General features: G+C 39.2%; 1 protein-coding gene across 2 annotated transcripts in view; it reads right to left on the reverse strand.

Moving 5' to 3' along the window:
* Positions 1-20133, reverse strand: part of USP9X (ubiquitin specific peptidase 9 X-linked) — a 96270-nt gene that overhangs the window by 72247 nt on the left and 3890 nt on the right. For both annotated transcript variants that reach the window (XM_069027638.1, XM_069027558.1), the window contains exon 2: positions 1374-1627. In XM_069027638.1, the coding sequence (XP_068883739.1) occupies positions 1374-1469 (96 nt within the window). In that variant the 5' untranslated portion in view covers positions 1470-1627. The remainder of the gene's footprint in view (positions 1-1373; positions 1628-20133) is intronic.

Consider the following 20133-nt stretch of genomic DNA (forward strand, 5'->3'; position numbering starts at 1 on the left):
GAGGATGGACCAGGCTCTGCCCGGTGATGCCCAGCAACAGGCAAGAGACAATGGGCAAAAACTGAAACACAGAAGTTCCACTTGAACATGAGGAAGAACTTAACAGTGAGGCTGATTAAGCACTGGAACTGATTGCCCTGAGAGATTGTGGAGTCTCCTTCTCTGGAGATTGTCTGGTCACCATCCTCATTAAGGTGGTCTAGGGAACCCTGCTTGAGCAGGGAAACTGCATTGGATGACCACCAGCTGTCCCTTAGAACCTTACCCATCCTGTGATTCTCACTTTGCCCCCAGCAGTTAATAGGGCAAGAGGCTGGGAGGGGACACAGCCGGGAGAGCTGACCTGAAATGACCCAAAAGATACTCCATGCCACAGAGCATCACACTTGGCAATAAAACAATGAGGTTTTTTTTTCCCAAGGCAGCTGTTGCTTGGGGAGTAGTTGGGCATCCATCAGCTGGTAGTGAGTGATGGCACTTGCATCACTTGTTTCCCCCTACCCCTTCATTTATTAAACTGCATTTATCTCAGCCCAAACAGCTTCTCACTTTTTTCTTCCAATTCTCTTCCCCATCCCACTGAGGCAATGGGAGTCAGCAACAGTGGAGACTTCCTTGGCAGTTCAGGGTCAGCCCACCACACATTTCAAAGTACAGCTCATTCTCAGGAAGGAGCAATCACTAAACCTTCTAGTATTAAAAAAATATCATCTTCATTCTTTAATATTAATTAAATGACAAAGTGTGGCTCTTCTCTTAAATGGTTTTGGCTTTAAATGGTATTGTTTAAAAGCATTTTCTCTGGTATTTTTTCCCCCAACAAAAAAGAATCATTACACCATGATGTAGTATATGAAAGCTTTTGCTTGTCTTCTGAAAGCAAGAAACATGTGAAGCTGTTCAGGAAGTCTAGTACAATGAACGGAGACCCAGACACAGCTGCTCTGAAAGAGCTGATACCTGGGTAAGCTGTTTTATCCAAGAAGTGCTTTTGCAGAACTGAGCAGGAACCGAACTCACAGATGTAGCACGGTTTCACCGATCTGTAGCAGGTAAGTCTACAATGTGGTTTTGAGGAAGCTTCTGGTATTATTCCAAGAAGGCTTCTTATCCAAAATAGGTATGCTTGAAACAATTATGCCACTGCCTGAAAAGGGAGCATTTTTTGCTATGCAGTGCTCTCCAACCACATTTACTTTGCCAATAGCATTGCCTTCAACCCTCAAAATATTGTTGTACTTCCAGACACACACACAAAAATGTCTAACTTAACTAGAGATCTCCACAAATACACAAATTCAAACAATTCAGGAACACTACTTCTACAGAACAAATTCCTTTATTTTTAGATGAACTGATTGTTAATATCATACCTGATTCTGCTGGAGGGGAGGCTGGGACTGTCCATCAGGAGCCTGGCCCTGGCTATCATTCCCTCCTACCGGAGAGCCACGAGTCGTGGCTGTCATACTCGACACAGGGCAGATCTTTGCAATTTTGTCTGCTTATGTAGTTGATGTAAGAGAAGAAATTATAGTCCACTTAGTAAAGTTGAAGTACCAGCATATGCTTGCCTTAAAAAGCTCCAACTCAAGAACATAACATCTTGCAGAGACCATTGCATAACCTGGAGGGGAATAAAAAGACAGTATCCTGTATTAACACGTGCATGGAAACACAATCCACACTGGGAAAAGAACATTACAGAAACAAATACAGTGCTATAGAGAATCTTCTATATTATACTTAGTGTTTCATTTTATTGAATACAACTGACCAAGTCACATTTGAAATATTTAACATGATTTTAATGTTCTAAGTAAAAATTACACTTATAATCACCTTTATACCATTGAGAAACTGACACACATCCAAAATGGGTGGCTATTTACTCTGTGTTCAGAATAAATGCATGCAGCGGTTTACTCTCTTTTGTGTCTGAATTGCCACAGTAAATTCTCCATCTGAATTCATGGTGCTGCTCAAGGTCTATGTAGTAATGACCTGATTAAGAGCCTAAAAAGCCAAATTTGTAATCTTTTCCAATACTCTCCACCTGACACTGTCTTAACTGCAGATGTCAGACAGAATTAAGAGACTGATTCTATCTCAGCTGAGGCTAACAGAGACCCTGCAGCCAAACTATTAGCACATCAGTATTCACCCAGGGAATTTGATCTGTATTCCCTTTATCCAGCACGTGCCTATGAAAGCCTGGGTCCACTGGCCTTTTGGCCCCACTATGAAGCTGATCCCACCCCCAACAAGTGGTTTAGCAGATTATATGAAGAAAATTGTGACATCAGATTTGTTGAAATTGTAATGGTATACCAACAGTTCAATATTCACTGTGTTTCAACTTCACTGTATCATATACAGACAAAAACAGTTGCATTAAGTTAAAACAGCAATTCCACATTGTATAACCACAGAAGCTGAAATGTAATTTCCCAGAGCAACTCAGACTTCCAAGCACCATGTAAAAGAAAAACAGTTCTCAGAAAGTTAAAAAGACAAGTAAGGTGATAGAGTTGTATGAGCTTCCAGCAAGATGCATTTGGCAGTGCTGTGCTCCTGATCCAATCACCAAAACCTCAAGTTAACAACTGGAGTGAAATCTCTGTTGTAACACTATGCATATTCCTAAGTGTTTTATTATGATGTCTCATCTCAAGTTTCAATGCTGTTATCTTTCTCCAAGACACTTTAAAATCTTTTCTTATATTGTGTGAATTTGCAAGGCATTACATATACAATAAAAACTGACTGAATACAGTCCAACTCCTCTGCCCAGTCTCCAATATTAACAGCACCAACAAACTTGGAGATCTTTAATAATGTCACTAAAATAATGTTCGCTTCTGAATAAAACTGTATTGTTTCAAAACACTCAACTGCAATCCATCTGTAGCTTTCATAATTCACATTCATAGGGCTTAGTAAGCCTAAGTCCAGAAAAAATGCATTACCAACTCAAAACTTTCTTTAGGAAGACACTGATTTTTGAAATGCAATTTTTAAAATTAATATATTTGGTATTTAATTTGTGGTTTTTTTAAATGCCCTCCTGAGTATTTGTTTTCTACTGATGTTTATAAAGATCACTAAGTAGAAAGTACTAGCAAGAGTAAGTTTCCTGCCACATATATATATACACATACACACACTGCAGTCTACTGCAGTTCAATGCAGTCAGTTCCCCTGCACTACCTGATGGAGATTTCGAGGTACCAGTGAAATCAAACTGCTGCCAATGTACACTGCACTCTTCTGCAGCCCTAAGCCAACCACCATCACCACCACAATAAACCTTCTTTAATCGCCACTATTCTTCCTTAACAGGGCTGGTTCACGAAATGGCCACATAAAAAACTTGTGCTGGCACAAGGAGTAAGGTAGCATAGAAGCAGGAAAGGGGTAAAAGAGCTCATTTCAACAGCAATCCTGGTCCAGGCTGGCTTAAACTGCAGGCAGAAGTGTCCACCGGCAGCTGCAGTTCCACAATAGCTGACACCAAGGACAAGCTGCTTGATCTCATCCTTTCCGTATTCTAATGCTTTGGGCTGACTTATCATGAAGTGAGCTGGTTCGGAGTACTAAAGGAAACAACAACAAAACCCCACCAAATGTACAAAGACTGATTATTTTTCAGTTTCTTTAATTATCTGAAGTGGAGCACTGCAAGGCCAGAGAGTATCACCCTAACGCCAGCAGGAAGCCAGGACAAACTGCAGCTCTCCTGTCACACTGACTGACACTAGTGTGAATTTACCCTCAGATTTTGTCTCTGTGCTTAGCTGAAGGATGTGGGCAAAGCATTCTTGTAAATTCCATTCTGCTCAAGGCAAGTAACACGATTTAACCAGGAGATACAAGAAAGCTAATACTGAAATAGCCAACCTACTCAAAATCTTGCAAATTCACAGAATGAAACAAAATCTAAGAAAAATATTATGAATTTTGTAGATACTAGTAAATACAAAACATTTACATGAAGGACTAATCTGGTTTTTTCTTCCTCTTAATTTAGGGATTGTTTGCTTAAGAGTCTAATCATGATTCTCTATGCATATTGCTTAAATTACATTCCCAGGAAAGCGTAGTGCAGGGCTTCCACAATTTCACTTGTCTTAGCCATGTGCATTAGACAAGGCAAACTGCTTAAGTGAGTTCATCGCCTCTCCCTCCAAATTTGTGTGATGTCCTCAGACAGACAATAGTAACTTCAAGTTATGCTGCAGCTAACTAAAAACACTCCATATCCAATAAATCATCTGACTGCTTCTTGTAGTATCTGCACATTCTCAATTGCAGGGATATTCTTGTTCAGGTATTTTCCTTTTAATTACAGAATATACAAACATACTTTTGTAAATGCAATCATTATCTAATTCATGCAATTTAAACAGTATTAGAAGGAAGTGGTTTACCAGTCCTGTTTTCAGCCATTCATTTACCATTTATGTTTCAGAGAAAACAGCAAACTGCAAGCCCACGGAGAACACACCATTGCTTGAGTCTCTCTAGAACTAATTAACCATGAAATTTTGAATTCCCATCACTTCTTTAATTCAGACTATTCAATTTCAATTTTTTAGAGTTACAATGCACCAAGGCACAGTTTGGCTCAGCTCAAGAATAGCCTTTTTACCTATTTATAATTAATTTGATAATTTATAAACAAATGTAAACTGATGCAGCGACATAATTGGTTTTAAGTGTACAGACAGCCCAACATAAACAATTCAAATTACCTGTATCCAGCTGAATTCTAATGGATACTCTATGTTAGTTTTTATATACATCTCATTTCTACTATTTCTGATTTTGGATTCAGCATACTATCACAAAATACACCGAATTGGAAGGGCCTCACAAGGATCATCAAGTTCAACTCCTGGCCCTGCACAGAACCATCCCCAGGAATCACACCATCGACCAGGACTCCCAGGTCCCTTTCTGCAGCACTGCCTTCCAGCACCTCATTCCCCAGTCTGTCCATACAGCCAGGGTTGCCCCATCCCAGGAGCAAGCCACATTGAAAAAAATTATCACCTTTATCCAAAGCTTTGAATGGACACAGGGTCAAGATGCAGATAGATCCCTGTTAAGTGACAAACTAACTCCTTCACTGCTAATCAAGCAGTGTATGAGGCTATGAAGCCTGAGTCAAATGAATCCCACTGACATTTGCTTCTGATGCCAACTGAGAAAATTCCTATTTGCCATGTTTTTGCCATCTCCTTACGTCAACCTGATCCACCAATAAACTGAACGTGAAAGCCAGCTTTTGCTCCACCTGACTCCTTGGAATTTCAGCAGCACCAGAAAAAGACAACTATAGACTTTTTGACTCCATATGGCCCCCTTTAGAAGGCACCATCCGGTGGGAGCAGCATTCCGACAGAGCCCCAGCTGCCCAGATGGAGGACACCAGGCACGGCACTGGCCTCCAGGAAGGAGCGGTCTCTGCTTCCAGGCTCAACCACCCATTACAGCTGCACACCTGAACCTCACCCCAGCTTCCACAGTCTGCAATCTCATGCCTATGTGGCAGAATAGGTTAATTTTGTTTTGGGGAGAAATCAAGAACCTTTTCAAAAGTCAGGGGAAAAAAAATTAGAGGTAGGTTCCTAGATAAGTAGTAAGTAAGAAGCAAGTATGTACACAATAGTCTGTTACAGGATAACATGTCACAGCAAACACAAAGGATGGCATGTTACCATATAATGATAAAGGAACAAACACAATTTTCCAATACAGCTGACTTCCCAAACAGCCTTCATTTGAGTTTCTCCAAGTCTCCTCTTCAAAAGTAACTGAAATACCCCAACACATACAGCCCTTTTCCCTAAATTAGTTACTTATAATACAGAATCTCAGCAAAAAGCAAATGCAAGGTGCCAGATGACACGAGGCAGACCTCAAAATACACTTTATTATTCACGAGCATTACTTAAGCCCTATCTAGGGGGACAGACCTATTTTTCCTTTAACTAAAGTATTCTGGTTATATATAAGTGACGACATATGTCACAAAATCTACTTTGCCATGTGGTAACAATGAATGCCAGAGTTAAGAGTCTGCTTAACATGTAACAACAGAGCTTTCTAACAACCATAAAGCAATTTATTTACAGAATGATGTTCCTATGAAATGGGAGCTCACAGATGTGCTGCTCCTTCATCACAAGCGCTGTACTGCAAAAAGACTTAACAGCAGCAATACAAATTTGGGGCTGAAAGGTATCACTGATTTGTTTCATACAGGATTCTAGGAACTGCATTCTTAAAACCTCAGTAAGTACTGAATCATCACAAGGATTATGATATGATTCTAGTTTAAAAATTCTAGACTTCTACCCCATTCCTTTATTTCAACCAGAAGGATTTCTCAACTAGAAACACCTCCCCCAAATCTGTAACACTGACCTAATTCAGTAGTTACAATCTATACACACCCCCACACATTTTCCATTTTCTTTCCTCCCTGTGCCTTGTATCTTTCAGAAAGGAGGAAATTATTAACATAATCAGAATAGAGAACTGGAGGTCGCAGCATTTGCTCATTAGCACTGACATGCACTGAGAGTGGCATGCATTCGATGATTAATGCAAAACCTGTCATTAAGCTACTATTCAATAGAGCAAGAAGTATCTTTCAACATTTAAAAAATACCTGATAAGCAGCAATCAGAAAATGTTATCTCAAATAGCACATATTACAAAAAAAAAACCCCTTTGAATTCCTTCTCCTCCTAAACAAATGAGTGTATATGAGACTTAGTCAACTGCATCAGGTTCCAACATTAGTTCAAAGCAATAAATGTCTTAACATCACAGTACAAAGACAGAATTTGAGTAACTGTAATGGTTACAAACTGAAACTATTCTCTCTGAAAAATATGTTACTTCAAGTAACTTTTTTCAGTCATCGTTCTACATCATATACCTGAAATTAAGACAACTGGGAGCAGAAGTTTCTGGAACACTGAGAACATCTATGTAAACATAGAATTCTATTTGCCCTCAAATTCATATAACAAAATAAAGGGAGATTGCTCTGAAACATACTTCAGTTCTTTGAGGATTCTTTTCTTCTTAATTTCAAAACTTGGTGTTGAGACTAAGCTTAGTCTCAACATCTATTTAACAGTACCCAACTTCACCTCGTACAAGATGCTCCTACACGGAGCACTCACATGAGTTTAAGCAAGAGGAAGAGCATAGAAAGTGAACTTCCAAACTGGGAGCCCAAGAAATCATGATCAGAACAAACTGTATTCAAGCCAAGGCTGACAACAGTATTTGGCTCTGCATATCAAGGCAACAAAGCTGACATACTCAAAACATACTAACTTCTTGTTTTATAGCATCTCAAAATGGTTTGGGTTGGAATGGACCGCAGCGATCATCCAGTTCCAGCCCCCTGCCATAGACAGGGACACCTTCCACTAGACCAGGTTGCTCCTTTGATCCAACCTGGCCTTGAACACTTCCAGGGATGGCGCATCCACAACTTCTCTGGGCAACCTGTGCCAGTGCTTCACGACAGGAAATCATTTCTTCCTAACATCTAATCCAAGCCTACTCTCAGTTTAAAGCCATTCTCCTTGTCCTGTCACTACATGCCCTTGCTGTTAAGTCCCCCTCCAGCTTTCCTTTAAGCTCCCTCTCAATACTAGAAGCGGTTCTATGGTCTCCCTAGAGCCTGCTCTTCTTCAGGCTGAACAGCCCCAACCCTCTCAGTGTGCCCTCACAGCAGAGGTGTTTCCACATGGAATAACTTCCCAAAAGACTTAAATAAGAAAGGAAACACTTTACATCAAAGAACTACCTTACTTCATCCAATTCATCCAATTACACCTCTGCAAGCTATGGTGCGAAGTTCACCATCCAATACACTTGAGCACAAAACATTCCCAGTGTTCTGGGAATGCATTCAGCATCCTCCCTTTTCACTTGGTACACAGAACACTTTTACTGAGTATGTTACTCTTTATCATTTGTGCTTTAGGAGTTATGTTTAAAGATGGTTTCTCTGTATGTACACTACTTTTAATTGAAAGTGTATCTATATATAGGTGGTAGTGGTATCAGCTGCTTTTCTTAGCTCTGTGCGCTAATTCAAGCAGTCAAGAAATGTTTTATTGCATCACAAGCTAAAAGACCTGCAAAACACACATTTTAGATGTATTGGTTCTGTTCTTGAAGTCTACAGCTTAAAAGCTCCTAGCACAAAATAATGCCTTACTGTATTTATAATTTGGGGCTTCAGAAGTAAGGAGGAGATACTATGTCATGTCTAGGAAATGGTGTACCTCTTCTAAAAAGCTGGAGGAAAAAGTAGGTTCTCCCTGCTCTTCCTGATTTTGTTTGTATGCCTGACCAGCAGTTCTGATTTTTTTAAAGAAAAAGTGCCAGTTAAAAGTACAGATTGTGTTGCTGTCTGCTGATTTCTCAATTCTTTTTCTTGTTTGACAAGCCCAAAAGTCAAACAGAATAGAAACAGCAATCTTAAAAGGACATCTTTATTCCCTAACTGCAAGGGAGTAGACAAATAGTTGCAAACCCCAGAACAGCGAGGCTGCCTTGGCAATGGATGGTCTCTCATGTTCTATAATGGGCTCAGATACTTGATTCCTCCCACTGCGTTCTCATCTCACTGGGGTAGCTAATTTGTGAGGAGGGTTAACTTTTTGGCTACTTACTATTTTTCTAGATGTAAAAGTCTGTAATTCACAAGTTTCTTATCAGTTCTGTGACCAAAATGATATGTTTCTATTAAAAAGACAGAAGTGCTGAGAGTTACTCTTGCTGCAAGCATACAATTGTGGTGTTCACTGGCAGTTGCTTTTGTAAAGTAACTGTGCTTTTTGTCATGTTCACTAATATATACAAAGTTTTCAGTATGCCCCTTTTTCTAGGTAAATGACCTGACACTTGGCTGTGTTAGTGCACATTTTATTGTGCCAAGCTTACCAGATACCCCACATTACTCTGTGATGTGTTCTCACTGTCTGTCACCCCATTAGTTTGGGTGCCATGTGCAAGATTATTAGTAATTTTATGGTTTTATCTGTGTAATTGGTAATATATTAATAGTATGAAATTGTGAATTGCTAGGTGAAGGGTTTGGCTAGGAATATGTTCCTATTTGTTAAAATCATGTTAATAATTCTGGTTTCACTCACTAAAGATTCATTTTTTTTAACCTTTTTTTTTTTTCCTGTAAATTTAATCAGACAAGCATGTTAAAATGTAGTACAGAAATTCAGGTAGTCTCTAACATCTTTCAATTCTCCTCCTCTACTCTGCTCTGGTGAGACCCCACTAGGGAGTGCTGTGCACAGTTGTGGTGTCCCCAATATCAGGGTATGGAACTGTTGGAGCAAGTCCAGAGGAGGCCACAAAGCTGGTAAGAGCATTGGAGCATCTCCCTAATGAAGACAGGCTGAGAAAGTTGGGGCTGTTCAGCCTGGAGAAGAGAAGGTTGAGTGGAGACCTCACAGCAACTTTCCAGTGTCTGAAGGGGGCTTGCAGGGAAACTGGAGAGCAGCTCTTCATCAGGAATGCTGGTGACAGAAAAAGGAGTAATGGGCATAAACTGAAAGAGGGGAAATTCAGGTTAAATATTAGGGAAAATTTTTTAGTTTGAGGATGGTGAGACACTGGAACACGTTGCCCAGGGAGGTTGTAAATGCCCAACCCTGGGCAACGGCACCAGTGTTCAAGGCTCCTTTCTTCATTATCAAATCCTTGGATCTTTACCTTGGTAAAAATGTTGAGGTTTGTATGAAATATTGTGAGAGAAGTGGTGAAGACATCCCAAACTTCAGTTCTGCAATTTATGCAGGAAGGCTTTATTGTTATTTTAGGTTGCATTGGAGACTACAATGTCTAAGTCAGGTCCTACTTTTAACTAAAGAATATGAGTTTTGTAAATTCCAAAAAACATCCACAGAGTATCTCACTTCTTTTCATGAGTGGGGCTCAAACCCTTAATAATTGTTAAGAACTTTTGTACCCTAACTCTAGCAGAGGATAAACAGAAGATAAACCTCTGAAATTTCCTTAGATGTTGTTTTCTTCTTTTGCTGCAAAAAGGAAGAAATCTCAGGGTTTTTTAAACACAATTTCATAGGCAGGACTGATGAAGCTAAAACTATGAGATATCTTCTTCCTCCTCCAATTACAGGAATACTGAGGAATAGAATTATTTTGTTCATCTGCAAGGGACCTCCAACGATCATCTAGTCCAACTGCCTCAGGATTACAGATAAGACTAAGTGCAGACAAAAATCTAAAAAAATTAACTAGGAAAGTTTAAATCAAAACACTCCCTCTGAGGTAACTAAAGCCATTTGAACTTCAATTCTTCCTGTGGAAGGAAGGAGACGAACCTACGGTAAAAAAGGAAATAACCCTTCAACATTTTATCCTTGGAAGACGGTGCCGAGCCACACTGAGGTCCAAATCCTCACTGATGTTCAGTGGCATCCCTAGCCTTGGTTTCTTCCTGAGATACACAAACACATTGTGGCTTCTGTGATTTCTGATGAGGTTCATGCATTCTACCAGGCCACTGGTAAGTGCTGAATGGCTTTTGCTACCTTCATTCTTTCTCAAGTACCTGTAAGGAAGGATAATGGCATCTTGCAGATTTGTCCCACTTGCAGCTTTAAAACATGGCCTTATTTATAGTATATATACTGCACTTAAGGCTTTGCAAAACTCAGGACTATAAATATTTGAAATGTTAGCTAAAGTCATTCAGCCAGTGAATTACGGATGTTACTACAATGTTATTTTTACATGTTACCTACATGCCCCTGACGTGTCACTGTAGTGTGCAGCACCTGAAGCCAATACTGCAACTGGACTGTAAGGATTCCAGTAGAAAAGTGGAGTTTAAAACTGGCCTGCAAAAACCAGGCTCAGCCCCTCTGGCTCCCTTCATGTTCCCTATCAAAAACTTAATGGCTTCTCTAAACTATGCTAAACACTGCACTAAAGAAAATTAATTATTAATTAGTAGTAGTCTTCATGTCTAATATTCTGTGGCATTATCAACACATTATGGAAATTTTCACACAAAGTATAAAATCAACCCAACTTACTGCTTGTTAATTGTAAATAATTAAAGCATGATACAGCACCTAACAGAGATATTAAGCTGGAAGCAGATTACATTCTTGAATCGTGACAAAAATGACTTTGTGAAATACCTAGATATTTTGAAATGCAAGCATTCCCATTACTGTACTAGTTTTAATTTCACTTTTTTTTTAGCTCTGCTTTTCATGTAATGTTCAATCAGCACAAACTAAGCACAGGAACCCAAACTCTACCATCAACATTGTCAAGTGTCATTTAAATGTCTCTAATACAGAAGAAAGTGATACCAGCATTAAAATTCATGTTTCAATAAGCTTCTTCACAACTGTTTAACAAACTCATCCAAACTTCCAACTAGTTTCAACATATCAACTGCCTACTCAGGCTGGCGATTTTGTACTGTTCCATGCCAGATAACTGCAAGTAAACATTTTGACATTTTCTGCTGCCTTACAACCATTTCAGTAAGAAGATACTTGTCTGAAAAATCAAGCTTGCACAAGCTCCCTAGAGGGGCTACAAGATGATAGCTAATTTCTTTTAATATTGTCTGCATTAAACATGCTTCATTCCAACCCAATTCATACAAGCCCATCCTCCTAAGCAGACTGAATGCTCCAGAAATCCCTGAAAACTAGCTACCTGCTCCAGAGAACTTGTGTAACAACTCCCCTTAAAAATCTTGGTCTCTCTACAGGGAAGCAAGAAGTGGCAACAGAACAGAAGTTTTGTCTTTTGTCTTTATGTTCATTCTGCCAACTCAATGAAGGCTGAGGTTTAATATAAAAGCAAAAAGATAAATAGCAGAGGAGGTTGGAAAGGAACAAGAAGCCCCTAGAAAGTACACTAAGAACAAAGCAGGGCTGGAAACAGAAGAATTATTTCCACTATATCCTCTCCCCCCCCCCCTAGAACCAAGAAGTGCCACCACTGCCCCAGAAATACACTATTCCTGGATCCATAAAGCCTATCAAAAGGCATGTCATGACCTTTTTTACTGAGAAATGCAGGAGGAAACAATCGACTACTACCACATCCTAAGGACTGAGGATGGGTTTAAGAACTCTGTTGCAGCTATCTGAAAACCAGAAAGTCATTCAAAAAAAACCACAACCCACCATACACAAAACAAAAAAATCCACAACACACACTACTGCTGTTCTCCCTGCACTGAAATAATCCCATAAACTGCCAAACCCATAAGCCCCCTTGCTAAAGAGCCCTCCCTTCAGTCACAAAACCACAGTGCATGTGTGTGTGTGTGTGTGTGTGTGGATCGCTACTGCTTCTATTGTTGGAATCTCAGTGTGAAACAGCAATCTCATCCACCAGTACAAGTATTGTAGCCTGATAAATTTAGAAAGTAAGTCTCACTGTACTTCTGCATGTGGACAAGCCTAAGCTCAATGTAAAGCCTCTCAGTCTACTTGAAATCAGGGAACTCTCCACTGGACAAGAAGGGAAGGACGGTGATCCTGCTGGCTTCCATCCTAACCGCTTTTTCACCACTATGGAATTAGCCCTTGCATCACCACATCACCAGCCAGATCAAGAAGCCAATCTGGCTGAAAAGTAACTGGAGGAATAAAATCATTTTAGTTTTCAGCTGCATCACATGCCATATGAACACTCACAATGGCAGGAGAAACAGGAAGAACACATAACCACAAACAGAACCAACTCTTTCAGCATCACTGCAAATCTCACATGAAATACACCCTAGAAGAGCAGGGAAAGGGAAGGAAACAATACAGATCATTACAATTAACACATATTTAACTAATATATAACCAAGGTTCACATACATTATAGCACAAATGAATCTTTACAACATAGCAAAGTCAGAAAGACCAAAATTTTTCCCAAGCATGATGGATATCACAGGAAAACGCACACAGAGAAAGCTTTTTAGTAGATGATAAATGCCAGGAATGTCAGTTCACCAACAGCACAAGTTCAGTCATGAAAGAAATATTAAGCAGCCACAGCAAATAACGCCAAGTGCAAGAAGTCTCAGAAAGTGAAGACAACAAACTGTCCTGGAAATTATGATAAAGGCAGTGAAATACTCAGCAGATCGCAATGAGTCAGGAAAATTATTTGGCAGTAATACTTTGAATAATCTCACTACAAGAAGACAACTTAAAGCTACAGCAAGTAATACAGAAGTTGCAAAACACAGAAAGCTGGCAAAAATTTTACTTTTGATGACAAAAAAAGAAAAAAAAAAGGCCAGAGTTATAAAACTGTAAGCAAAACTCTACAATTCAAACATTACCTGGAAACTCAGGTTAAAAAAAATGGAGCTAGAGATGACAGAGCATGAGTAGCTGAATACAATAGCTGCATGCACTGTGACAGTCAGCATCTTACGACTTTTTCACAAGTTTTCATTTAACAAAATTTTGAGTCTGCATGAGAGACAGACACAACATGCTCTCTGTATTTGTCAAGGGCTCAGTTTGTCATTTTTCTCCAACCTAATTGGAATTTTCAGAGTAATCTGGTTTCCACTGTAATTTCATTTCCATCAAACTGAGTCCCCTGGGTAAACAGTAATCAACTGAGGCACCAGGAAGAAAAATTGTCCGTACCTTATTTGTCACAGAAGTTAAATTAAGTTTTATAAGGAAAGAAATATAACTTCAGAAATAAAAGGGAAATCTCTGGCTTATAAGGCAGCTATACAGAACTACCAAAAAGTTAATTCTGTGTCTTGTTCACAAACATTGCTGGAAAACACACAGGTCTTTTTCAGATTAACCTTTTCATCCTCCTCTCATTCTTCTGGGTATTGAGAGAAAGAGAAAACTGAGGGAAGAGTGAGGATGTACAACAGCAACTTAAGCCAACAAAACTCTGTAACACCTGACTATCTAACAAAAACCCACTGAAAAGTTATGACAAGAGGTAGGTTTGAAGTTTACAGCCTCTATGTCTCAGTTCTTCATCAACAACACAAAGACAATGCAAGCTTTTTGATTATGTTTGGGCAACGTACAGGATGAGAATGGAAAGAACCTAAAGAATCTATCAAGCGTATTAACAGAGGAATAATTCTACTCAGTATTTAGACTGATGTCACACATGCATTTACAGAAAGAATTCCAAAGATAAAATACTGAATGACAATCCAATCTATCTGACTGAATGAGTCAAGGATCCAATGGGAGTAATAGTTCCTAATTAAATGGGGGGGTGGGGGAAACACTAGTTTAATGACAAGCTTCATTCTCCTATTTCTCCATTTTCCATGTTTATGTAAACTCAGAGGAACCTGAAGTTCAAGACCTAGTGCAAGGTCCTACACATGGTTCAGAGCAATCCCAAACACAAGAACAGGCCAGGTGAAGGATGAAATGAGCAGCTCTGAGGACAAGGAGTTGGGCGTGTTGGGGGACAAGAAGCTCAACATGACCCAGGCAATGTGTACTCAGAGCCCAGAAAGCCAAACATGTCGTGGGCTGCATTCAAAGCTGTGTGGGCAGCAGGGTGAAGGAGGGGATTCTGTCTGCCTACTCTGCTCTGGTGACATCCCACCCACAGTGCAGTCCCCAGCACAAGAAAGATACAGACCTGCTGGAGCAGGTCCAGAGGAGATCAGGAAAAGGACCAGAGGGCCAGAGCAACTCTGCCATGAAGACAGGCTGAGAGAACTGGGGTTGTTCAGCCCAGAGAAGAGAAGGCTCTAGGCAGACCTTAGAGCACCTTCCCATACATAAAGGGGACTTAGAAAAAAGCTGGAGAGGGACTTATGACAAGGGCATGTAGAGACAGGACAAGGGGGAATGGCTTTAAGCTGAAAGAGGACAGGTTTAGATGAGCTGTTAGGAAAAAAATCTTTACTGTTAAGGTGGTGAAACACTCAAACAGGTTGCCCAGGGTTGTGGATGTCACATTCTTGGAAGTTTTCGATGCCAGGTTGGATCACAGGATTCATTACCATAACCCTAAATGGTAAAATATAACAGACCATGATCCTCAATCTTTTCTCAAGGCTCTTTGCATCATTTGTTTTTAACCACACACAATTTCAAAGCAACTTCACTGAGCCATCTGACAATTTGACTAAAAAACTAATAATAGAGGCACTTTTAAAAATAAGCTTTTAGTTCTGTTGAGAAATCCACCCTGAAATACAAATCTCATGTCTTGATGAAATAATATGGAAAAAACAAACTTTTCACTTCCATTTATCAAGAATCTGCTCAAGAACAAGGCACCTCAAACATCAATCTCATATGTACAAATGCAGCAAGGCAAAGAAAAAACCCAACTGATTATATGCAGCCTGTGACAAGCTGTTGTTTGTCGACACTTTCTCAGCTAGAAAGTGTCTCCAAAGTATACACCCAGCATCACCAAGTCTGGGGAAACAGAACATTAGCTATTCAGTACAGACAAGACAACTCTCCCTGAAAGCAGATTACTAACACGTAACCAAGTAGGCAAGTAGGAGCAAACTACAAAAATGTTAACAAATTTTTTTTATTAAGAGAATATCACCACAAAAATCATGAAAGTATCTTAAGAGTAAACAAACACTTCCACAGCCTGTGTAAGAGACAAAGTTTTTTATACCTACAGAAATGTATCCCCAAAGTAATGTCTTCACAATTCCTATCAAAGGAAAATCATTACAACTGAACTGTTTAAATGTCAACATGGTTGCTCAGGCTTCTCCCCCTCCCCTCCATTTCTGGAAAGAAGTTCTAAGACAAGAATTTAAATTGATCAAACACACTAGAGAAAATGATTATGTCAAACACATGGAATAAAGAATTCTAGTGGACAGCTGCAATTCAGAACTTAAATGACACACAATGATAAACTCACATTTAAAGCAAATTTTGCTGTCAGGCTAACTTAAAGTAGAACTAAAGGGTTAGTCTTCATTTTAAGTGTGACCTACTACTTATTTATTATTTTCACACCCACAAAGAACTGCAATGACTCATCAACACAGCCAAATCCTCAAACTGTATTTCAGGTGTAGCACAGTGTAAGCACTGTTACAGAACTCATTTAGTAGCAGTGTTTTAAAACACTGTTAAAGACGGAAGAGCCGATTTGCATCTCTGGTATCCACCAAGGTTCAGATAAATTACCCTCATAGTTGTTTGTGTCTTTCTGTTTTCACCTTTCTCTGAAAGTAATCCCAAAAGAAAAGAGCCAGACTAAGGGTTTTTCTGACCTTTGGAAGAGTGTACTGAAGAGAAAGACTTTAATAACTTTAGTGCTGCTGCTCAGACTGAGGAAGTGGAGAACTCAGACCTTAGAGAAGTTACTACACAGATACTTTGATTTAGTTTGTGCTTCCAAAAGCTGGACATGCACTGTTCTAAACAAATCCTTTGCTGTTTAAAGAGCTTTTCAGTATAATTTAATACCTCAAACTAATTCAGTGCCTCTGAAATTGTTAGTTCTATGTATAAATTGTTAATGTTACCTCGGGAGGAAAGAGGTGGAAAGTAAAGACCTAAAATGTCACAGAGGAAAAGATCAGATCAGCATGAAGCAGGAGAGATTTTGATTCTCTGCTCTCAACTGTTGAGTCACTCACTGCTGGCCTAGATAATGCCCATAACCTGCAAAACACCTCAGCCTTCAGTGTGATCCTTGTACCTGAGTAAGTGTGACACATATAAACAAACAATGCATTGAGTAGAGGTACAATTTCAACTTCAGAAAAAGATGATCTTCTGAAGTACCATCTAAGGATCAACCAACACAGTGCACTGCAATCTCCAATTAAACTCTTGTATCAGCCCTTAGTTGCCAACAATGAAACTAAACTAACCACTATCCTCCTCCAGCTGCCTCCAGGCAACATATCCAGAGTTCTGCTGGTCCTAAATATTCATATCATTATCAGGAAAGTGATAGAAAATAAAAGGAACATTCATGACAGGATGAATTACCAAAGCCTCCTTCATCTAGCCAAAAATCTCAGAGTGGTGCAGGTACGTAGAAAATTCCAGTCAGACACCTGCTAACCAGAATCTGGGACTGATTGGGATTTTTTCATGGCTGAAAACACATTAGGTTATAACAAGGTTTCAGTACCACTGAACTCACCTTGCTGCAACCTCCATCCCCATATTCAAAAAACCAAGCAAAAAAAAACCCTCATTTTTCCACTCCTATACATGGAAGGAAAGGGAAAAAAAATAATGGCTTCCCAAATGGCAACAAGGGGAACTAACATTTTCAGCTACATCTCACTAGACATGTAACAAACTGTCACCCACAGCAACCTGGCTGAACTGCTACAAGAACACAAACTGGAAGCATTTTCAGGTTGTGTTCCAGCCTAATTACCAAAACTATCATGAAGACATCACGACACAGCAAGAGAGCTATTAGGCACTTTACAGATCTGACATTACCACTTCACCTAGGGAAAAAAGTAAGTACGTCACCCTAGAAAAAGTCCCATTGCATGAGTGTGTGCACACCCACCATTATAAGCATTCAAGGAGAAGCACATGGGATTTTAAGGTCCCACTGTGGCTAATCAAACACTGTCTGAAAGACAGGTCAAGACATATGGAGGGCTGTGCAAAACTGGAGCCTGAAACTGTAGAACCAGCCACTTGAGTTATATCTTCAAGCTCCAGAGAATTTATGTCACAATTTAAGATTCCAAAAAAAAAAAAAAAAAAAAAAAAAAAAAGGAATCCTCACAGCTAAAGGATTCAGGAAAACACATTAAAAGGAAACATCAGAAATCATCAAACAATTAACATTCTATTTCTAAATCAGAGCTCTACAAAGTCTAAAATTTAGTTTAAACTATAGTTTAAGGTTTTAGTTTATCAAAATTTTAGTCTTTCACCAGCCTATTCACCTAAAAATGAAGGTAAATGGATACATCTTTCTTATTTAACTTTCAAATTCATGGACTTGTCCTGTTGAAATTTACTAAAAAACACACTGAAGTATTCTATTGCTAAAACAACAGAAAAACAAAAACCACAGATGACTCAAGGCTCATTTACCAAGATGCCAGTATGTTTTGACAACAATGTTCATTCTCATCTTATATTAAAAAAGAGACTTTTCCTCCCCTCACTGTCAAATTTATTTCTGGACAAGAAAACTCAAGTTCCACCCACAGCCAACATGGGCCTGTCCCCACTATCCCACACCACAGTGTCACCAAGCACACGCCCCTCCAACCAAAAAAGCCTCTCTGGTAAGAGAGAGATCATAATTGATGCACATCACTGCTGATTTTTCTTACTCAATGCACTTCTAAACAATCTTTTTTTCCTTCATGTTGTTACAGCTAAGACCACCCTAACACAAAATCAAACCTTTTCCTCCTCCCATACCCAGTCCTGCTGAAGCTCGAGAAAAGGTTAAGCAGCAATTAAATGACTTAAGGATTGAACCCTATGGAATTTGGAACATACGTTTTTCTGTCATTCCGTGTTGCCATTCAATTGTTAGAAAAAAGTGCTACTTGTCTTAAAGGGTCTTCTAGGGACAATTTTCTATTACTTGAGTTTTGGGTATTTTACATGAAAGCTTAATGAAAAGACAGCCCTGAAATTCCCTCTGCATACTTTTCATTACTTTGAAGCAGTAATTTGAACACTCCTGTTAAAAAAAAGTCTTTTGCAATTTATAGCAGAGAGGACATGAGCAAACTCAAGCCACAAGGATGTCTTGCCTTCAACACAGTCTTGAGTCTCAGCTTAAAAACGGAATTTGGAAAAAAAAGCACATATCTAAAGAATGATGCAATGTGGAATTCCCCTCTTCTGACTGAATCCACAGCTAAATGCTAACTACCAAACAGCAGGATTTGCTGAGATGTTCATGCAAAGATCTACATGCAAGAAAATCGTATTTTTCTGTTGGCAGCTACATGTGTAAGGAAAACTAAATTACTAAATAGGGTTACATAGTGATTTTGTAAGCAGATCAAGGACGCTACAAATAAAAGCTTCCCACAGTTACTTTTCTGATAGTTATCCATTACTTCTAAAACAATCTTCAATTTGACTTCATGAGAAAGAGTTGCTAACAGCAGCGTTCAAAATACACCTAGATCTTAAACCAATATGCCATGGATCTCATTTCATGCATCTCTTTTTTTCTTGTGTGTACTAACACAAGGTTAACCAAAAGCAAGTAATCATTCTCATAGTCAATAATAACTAATCCTTTCAGAAAACTATACATCAACAATGTTCTTTTAAAAAGCAAGCTTGGGAACATACCTGTGTCCCAGTGGTTTTCATCCCCAGCATTATAATTTTTATTTGAAAACACATCAACAACTGGCAAACAAAAAGCCTTGATAATAAGCAGACTGAATTCAACTCTCAAATAAAATGAATAGCTAATGGCTTCTTATAAAACAAAGCAAATACTAGAAAAGTCACAACAGAAAATGCAAAAGAAATTGGTTGTGCTGTCAAGCTCCCTTAAGAAAAAAAACACAAAAACCAAAAGAGAAGCAAAAAGATTTCATATTAAGTCACAACTGGCTACTCTAAGACCTTATTTACTTTCCTCCTATCCTCTACAGTGCAGACAGTTATTAACAGCTCTCCTGTAAGGTTACCAACACCCCATTTTAAATTACTTTACCAACCCAGATCTACAGAATGTGCTCAATGCACTGATGGGCTCAGGTGGACACTGCAATGTATCAGAAAGGCAGCAGTTGACATTTTGAGGGTGCAAAGTCATGACAGAACAGCTTTCTGCCCTGCCTATCTACTGAAGACTCTAACCAAATACCTAAATCACCAAGGGCAGGAGAAACCTCTGTTAACCATTCTCAAGTCATGTTCTAGCCTGAAGCATACGAGAGCCAGCCAATACAACATAACTGTTCTAAAAAGGGAACTTATAATGAATTACAGTTTCATAATAACAGTGGGAGAACTTTCAGACATTCCTACATTAGTAACAGAACAAAACCTAGATTTAATACATGGAAAAAAGTCACTGCGTTTTTCTAACACGTGAATGCAAAGTAGCTCAAACTTCCCAGGT

The sequence above is a fragment of the Aphelocoma coerulescens genome, chromosome 1 (genome assembly GCF_041296385.1).
Source record: "Aphelocoma coerulescens isolate FSJ_1873_10779 chromosome 1, UR_Acoe_1.0, whole genome shotgun sequence".
Lineage (NCBI taxonomy): Eukaryota > Metazoa > Chordata > Aves > Passeriformes > Corvidae > Aphelocoma > Aphelocoma coerulescens.